This window comes from Humulus lupulus, chromosome 7 (genome assembly GCF_963169125.1).
Source record: "Humulus lupulus chromosome 7, drHumLupu1.1, whole genome shotgun sequence".
NCBI classification, from domain to species: domain Eukaryota; kingdom Viridiplantae; phylum Streptophyta; class Magnoliopsida; order Rosales; family Cannabaceae; genus Humulus; species Humulus lupulus.
Window position 1 is genome coordinate 115927340 of NC_084799.1, and position 7692 is coordinate 115935031.

The window sequence follows — 7692 nt, forward strand, 5'->3', positions numbered from 1 at the left end:
GTTAAAAAAAATGTGTAGGGAACCTGAAATTATATAAAATGCATGGTAACTTTTAAGAATTTTTCCAAGACGTTTATCATACATATGCTTCTACATAGATCAAGCTTTCTGACATGTCACAAGATGTAATCCCATAAAACTTCAAACATAAAATACCAATTTTGTATTAATGTCGTGAGACTAGTTCTATAGTTTTGTCTAAATCCCCAACATCTCAATCAAAAATAGAATATAATTCCCTGGTATGTGTAAATCAGAAAAATATTACAGAGGGAGCAAATAAGGACCCCAAAAGAAACTAAGAGGTAGAAAAGAAGACTTTTATTAAATTTTATGAAGAAATCTCTTACAAGATATAAAACTTAGATAGTTAGTTGCGTTAATATACTTCTCTCTTCTCCGCTTCACTTTTCTTTAGGTGTTTTTCCTATTTTCTCTGCTTTTTAAAAAAAAAACCAGGATGAGGAAGGACTGGTTGTTTTTTCCCTTTGTAATCAGTCTCTGCCAGTATCTTCTCCACCTATCAATAACTATTCCTTTTCTACCATACAGACAGCAGAAGAAACGCAGTAAAACAAAAATTAAACTTCTCACAACTCATCCTTGAGATCCCCGGCTGCAATTTTTGCATCAGCACTCTCAGACTTGGGAGCCGCAGTTGTGCTGCTCTCTGGGGTCTCAGTACTCTCGGATTTTGTAGGTGTAGTTGGCTTCTGGAGCTTGAAAGGGATCGATGCATTTTTCTTTAGAAATTTGTAGAATGCCACAACAGTACGATCAGCGTCTACGGTAATCTGCCGATACCAAAATCAACAAGATAATTAACATTATAGATCATGCAAAGAGGAGTAAGAATCTGAACTATATAATAAATGAATTTCAATTGGCTACTTACAGGGTCAAAGCTCTTATTTCCGGCGGGGAAGAAAAGAAGTGTTGGAAACCCATCAGCCTGCAAAAAATAAGGAAAATTATTAAATACAAGGTCAATGCTTCAACCAAAAAATCAAAATTTCATTCAAAAACCCTATGAACTATAATAAAATGTTTAGCTATACAATCCATCAAGTACATTGATCATAAGCATGAAAATAGTTTTCACATCCATGCAAATTCAGCATTTTCCATGTCTTATTTTGGGATTACCTTTGCCCTAGGGTGCTCATTTGTTGTTCCATCCATCTTTGCTATAACAATAGACTCAATACTGCGTAGATGTTTTGCAAGCTTATTGTATGTAGGCTCCAGAGATTGGCAATGGCCACACCAAGGTGCATAGATCTGAATTTTCAACCTACATTAGTCGAGCTTCTTACAAAGACAAGAAGACAACTTAAGCAGTTAATATTTCTTACCTCAAGAAGAACATCCTTTGACTCGTCCAAAACAATCTCATCAAAATTATTTCCAACTACTATTTTCACATCACCATCATTCTGTGTGAATTAAATCATAAAACAAAAGTTAAACTATAAGAAACCTGGGAGGCTAAAAATGGCCAGTTGAGTGAGAACGAACTTACAGTTTCAGGAATTGGATCTGACTTGAAGAAAGGCTTTAGCTTGTCTTCCAAGAAATCCTCCCCAAAAGCCTGAAATTTTTTACATTCAGTTCAGCTGTTGTGCATCATCTAAGGTTATCAAGAGGACCTAGAGAACCCCTGTATTTTTCCAGGAAATACAAACACAAAATAAGAGACAAGGAGAGAGAGAAAGAAAGTCCCAACCTTGATATTTTCCAAGGTCACTTCTTTATCAAACACAAATTTTTTGGCATCATCATTTCCAGTATATGCAAGAACCTGCAAGGAACAAGAAGTTAACATTAAAAACTGAAAATACATAAATTAGAGCAAAAAGTGGTAAATACAAAGGACAAAAGTTTACCGTTGGAGCATCCCCACTAACACCAAAATAATCTGAAACTGGCTTCCCAACATCTTCATTATCCATTTCAACGTAAACAAAGATAAGCTACAAGTAATAGAAACAGAGAATGGGAATAAATAACTCACAAAAAGAAATAAAAAATTAATTTTCTGATCTATCAAACAGTTTAGGAGACTCTCAGTTGCCAAAACTGATTTATATGCAATATGCCATAAATGTACATTGTACACACTATAATTAACAGCAAATAGAGAAAGTCAATGTAGTCTCTAAGCTGGCCCACATTTTTTCAAGGCAATATCATTACAATCTTTAAGTTTTAAGTTTGATTGAGCTTACTAAACACAAAGCTTTAAGTTTAAAAAATTTCAATATATAAAACAAATTTCATAGCTCTTCAAAGTTGCAGGCCATACCTTTCCCTTAAAAGACTTTGCTGCCTCTTGGAATATTGGGACAACCTTCTCTGAATCATTTGAAGTAGCAAACAGAAGCAACTGAGGGCAACACAATTTCATACGTAAGTAACAGCCAATGGAATAGCTTATCCATTAAAATACCAATATATTTATTTGTATAACTACATGTACACAATTCATTTACCTGTTTCTTGATTGTACTTTCAAAAATTGCAGGAGCATTTTCTCTTGTGAAGAGAGTAACCAAAGGAAGCTTATTGGCAAATACAAATTCAGCAATGGAAGACTTTTCAAATTTACCATCTGCAGAAATAAGAAGCAAAATAAGAGACAGACATAAGAAACTTTCCTTTCCTTTCCTTTTCTCCTGACAATTAGTTGAAATTCACTTTCAAATTCTTGTAGAAATAGAGGGGCAGGAAAAGATAATGAATAGAAACTAACCAAAGTGACTCAATTTTTCAGCCTCCTTCTTAAGAAGGACCAAGGCAGGGCATTTAGCTTCAGTGTCAATGTGGAAAAGCTTTGCGACATCAGGATTCACTGTTTGGTAAAAGTTGACATCATCTTCAAGTCTTGAAGCAGCAGCAAGCTCATCACTCTCTGATCCCTATTCAAAAAGTACAGTAAATCTTGTAATCATAGAATTTAGATGACTATTGTATTCTGAAATTTCTTATAGTATGTATGCAGTGTGAACAAATAAAAATCTAATATTTTAGTAACATTTCACAAGAAACACAGAAAAGTTTCTCTACTCCTAAATGAATGATACTATTGGCACCAAGTTGTTCATCAAATTTTAGATACCAAGTGACATGACAATTGACTTATTGGAATATAATTGATAACATACATTGAATTATCCTATGTATATTTTACACTAAACCAATTAAAACCGACAAACCAACTATCACATCATTTGGTATCCAAAATTTGATAAAGAAATTTGTGCATAAGTACTAGTATTACATTTTACTAGTACTATTTCTTCATTTAAACGCATGTATCTAGGAGAAACGAATTAAAGAATGATCACTAAGTTAGCACTAATATTAGAAGGCCATTGCTCCACACAAGAGAACCCCCACCTATGTCTTATAGCTTACGAATCTCAGAAAGAAAGCAACCCCTCCCAAAAAAAAACAAAACAAAACAAAGAATTTCAAAGAGAAAGTGAACTAAGATTGCAACTTTTTTTGTAAACTTAAAAATTTCTACAATGTAATTTGTGTAGATCCACGTAAGTAAAATAAAAGAAACATAAATCTAACGTGCACCTCTAAAAGTCAAAAATAGAATTGAGAACAAATGCATACCACCAAGGAGTTCAAATAACCCAAAACGACTTTGCCTTCAGAAATCAATATGCGTTCGGCATCTTCCGTTGTGGTTATGTTGTTGATACCAGGTCCAATCTTCTTCTTAATCCAAGTCACAATGGCCTCTCTGAATTTTCAGATAAAATAAGAATAAATAAAATGTGCAAACAAGAATAAAAAATTTCCCCCTCTGAACTATATGACTTCCCGTAATTTTCTTTCAATTAATTTTTTTTTTGAAAAATCGAAACTTACTTTGTCCTTTGACCCGGGTAAGGTTTGCGAACACCATCAACGAAGAAGAAAATCGTTGGAAAACCCTGAACATCATACTCCTGAGACAACTCGTTCTCTTCAGTCGCATCAACTTTAGCCAAAACCACATCTTCACCCTTAAGCTCAGTGGCGGCAGCGGCGTACTCGGGAGCCAGAGCCTGGCAGTGGCCGCACCAGGGAGCGTAGAACTCAACCATGACGAACTTGTTGTTCTCAATGACAGTGGTAAAGTTCCTCTCCTTCAAAACAACGACATCCTTTTCATCCACCTCGGTCTCCTTGTACGAGTTCTCCTGATCGTGCTCCGACTCGTCGAAATCGGAGAAATTCTCAAAGTCATCGTCTCCTTCACCTTCGAAGTCATCCTGATCTGGGTAGTTGTGGCCGTGATGTGCTGTGGCATCGCTTTTGTCGTCGGCTTCCTCGAGAAAGCTCAGATCTTCGTCGTCATCGTCGGCGACGTCCTTGGTATTGGAGTCCTTGCATAGAACAGAGTTGGAGAAGAGGAAGAGAGCTGTGAATGCGAGAACGATGACCAGTCGATTCGCCATTTTTGAATGGGAAAACTCGAATTTGGATTGGAGAGAGTGAGATCCGTGGGAGTAGGGTTTTATAGTCAAAGGAAGGAGTAGAAGAAGAAAAAAGCTGAGTCAATGACTCATATCTTAATAAAAATAATAATAATAAATTTAAGAAAATGTCGAATATGCAAAGAGGTCCTTTGTACCAATCACCAATCTAGTAACATGTAATAATTCACTTTTATTTATTATTTTCTTATTTTTATTTTTGCAAAAATAGATACTTGTGTTACTTCAATGCATCCCAAACTTCTTCCCTCAAAAAAAAAAAAAAAAAGCAAACATTCTCGTCTCTTACTCTTTCAAATATATTACTAAAATCTATTTTTTTAATATTGCATATTACTTTTACAATTTGTTCTACATCAATTTATCTATTTTTTCTTATATATTTATTAAATATAAAAGACATATTATAACAAAATATAAAATATTTGTAAAATACAAAATTTCATAGAATTTCTTTTGAAACATTTTTTTTTTATATATTTTGAAAAAATAAATCAATTACAATATCTATTGAGAAAAAATAAATAATTTTGAAAAAAAAGAAAACCTCAAATTGATGGCATAAATTAAAAAAAAAAAAAAAGATAAAATGAAATGGGCTATAGGTTACCAGTAACTAACTAAAGGTCATGTTTTCATATTGTTTTTAAAAAAAAAAAAAAAAACGTTGCAAACTAGTTCAATGAAAATCAGATAGACCATGTGTGGTCATTACAAGGGATATAGCCAGGGATATAACTAACGTCCAGCTCTCCTGAGAGATTGTTCAAAATAGCTCATTTAGCAACATTATGAGCAGCATAATTAAACTTCCTAGAAACAAAAGAAAAATGACAACCCATAAACTTGGAACAACAAGAACTAACATATCTGACTATGGTCTATATTTCCCAATTACGAGATGCGCCTCTAAAATTCTCAATCACGTGGTTGCATCTCCTTTAATTTGAACATTCTGGATATTCTTATTTGCAGCAGAAGCAATGGCTAGAAGCCCAGCTCTAGCTTCACCTACCATTACGGAGGAAGGCATTGATTGCTTCGTGACTACCCAAAGAACTTCTCCCCCATGATTCCTAGCCACTGCACTCATCATCATCTAACCTTGGCCACAAACCACATCAAAATTGATCTTCACCCAACCCCGGAAATGGGGCTGCCAACCTTCAGGGTCTAATTGATTCACGATTAGAAAACTGTATTTTTGAAAAGTGAGATTAAAATGAAAATCTGAATTTAGTGACTAAAAACATGTTTCTGAAAATGTGATTGGTTCAATGTCAGTAAACTGTTTTTGAGTTTTAAAAAACTGAATCTGTGATTGGTATTAAATTTGAAAATATAACAGAAAATGAATACGTGGTTCAGCTGAATCTTAATATTATTTTAATTTTATATACATAGGTTGTATAATATTAAATTTTGATTTATCAATATATTTAATTAAGTAAAATTTAATTATATTAATAAATTAAAATTTAATAATAGTGCATTGGTTAAATTCATAATAATATTGCATTGTCATTAATTTTGATTTTTTTAAAAAATTAAAGTAATAGACCATGAATCTAACACAACTCATCATCTATGTTCAATATATAAAACTAAAAACATCAATATATTCAGTCAAACAATATATAATAATCAATAATAATATATTCCATATTCAATCAAATAATATATAATAATCATTTGGAAAACAGCATTAATAATAATAATAATAATTTAAAGAAAGAAATAGGATAATACCAAGTGAGATGGAGTTGGGCTCTGTTCCTTTGGTGTTGTCGAGAGATAGATAAGGGAGGAGAGAGGATATTATTTTTAGAGTTTTGGGAAATAAGTTAGAAAACATGATTTTTTTCGTTTTCAATTTTACAACACAAAATCCAGATATTGTTTTGGATTTGGTTTCCAAAAACAAGCTGTCAATCACATATTCTTGTGGGACCCACAGATTTTAAGTTTTCAAAATCATAAAATTGTATTTGAATACACTACCAATCAGGGCCTCAACTTCCTGGTTTGTGATGCTAGGAATAAGAGCCTCCTTGTAAGATTCAAAATTCAATTAGATGTCCTCAACACACTTGTGAGGTTCCGGTTTCGCTTTTTTTGTTAGAAGGGTTTATTTTAAATTGAAAAACAAATGAGATTAGTCTCACATTGTTTGTGAGAGATTTTATTTTACTTTCTTGGCCTATATAAAAAAAAAATCATGATTATATTTATATTATAGTTTTAGTTAAAAGTTTTTGTAAGTATTATTTTTGTCATGCATTGTTTTTCATGTTTAGATATTGTTTTCATGTTATAACACTGAAAGCCCAGTAGCACGTGATTTCTATTTTCAGCACATGACTTGCTTAGCTGGTTTTCTATTTTTAGCCCTAGTATATATATTCGTTCTTTCCGTGTTTCCCTCGCCTTTTTGAGCAGCTAAAAAGTGTCTTCTCCAACAAACACTCTCTGTAAAAGGTCTGAAGCTCTTGATGCTTCATTGTTCATTGTCCATGGCGTTTTGCTGATTCCTCACCATTTATCTCAAGTTTTCTGGTGTAAACCTTGAAGGGATTTCAAGATTAGTCTCAAGGGGAGCTTGAGCAGTAGCTGGAGGGAGTCCAGCAACATTCAAAACCAGTGGGAGGCTGGTTGCTTGAAGACTTTCACAAAATAGGGAGTTTTTTGTTGATTGTAAACCAAATTAGAAGGGAGTTTTAATTTGTGTTTTTTGTTGTTTGTATTTGTAATAACTCTAATTATTTTAGTGAATTCGCTTCACCTCTAGACTAGGTCCCATGGAGTAGGTTGTGAGAAATCATGACTGAACCATGTAAAAATGATTGTGTCATTTTCATTATTCTTGCACTTGATTATGATGCAAATCTGATTTTTATTTGATTAATTATTTGAAAAAATATTTGTGTAGTTGAGTAGCAGTAGTTAACTAACTTTCATTTGGTACCAGAGCTTGTGTATTGATCATTGCTTGTCTTTAGTTAGTTTATTTGCTTCTACTCTAGTTATCGTGTGAGTTGGTTCCTTAGGGGTTGTGTAAGTGTGTTGTTTTTGCTGTTGTGTTTGTATTGATGGATTGCTTCAAAGAAGGCAGGTCTACTACTAGACCCCCCATGCTTGATGGAACCAACTATGCTTGTTGGAAAGCTCGAATGAGAGCTTTTCTCAAAGCTATGGA

General features: G+C 33.4%; 1 protein-coding gene across 1 annotated transcript; it reads right to left on the reverse strand.

Annotated features, from left to right (window-relative positions):
- Positions 1-306: 306 nt before the first annotated feature.
- On the reverse strand, positions 307-4548 carry LOC133788568 (protein disulfide isomerase-like 1-4). The gene is made up of 12 exons (XM_062226092.1): positions 3886-4548; positions 3628-3757; positions 2753-2918; positions 2493-2611; positions 2306-2386; positions 1887-1973; positions 1727-1801; positions 1523-1591; positions 1356-1436; positions 1147-1281; positions 896-952; positions 307-794 (listed from the first exon to the last, which is right to left on the reverse strand). The coding sequence occupies exons 1-12, from the start codon at positions 4455-4457 to the stop codon at positions 591-593; spliced, it is 1776 nt and encodes a 591-aa protein (XP_062082076.1). The 5' UTR covers positions 4458-4548; the 3' UTR covers positions 307-590.
- Between the last annotated feature and the right edge of the window lie 3144 nt (positions 4549-7692).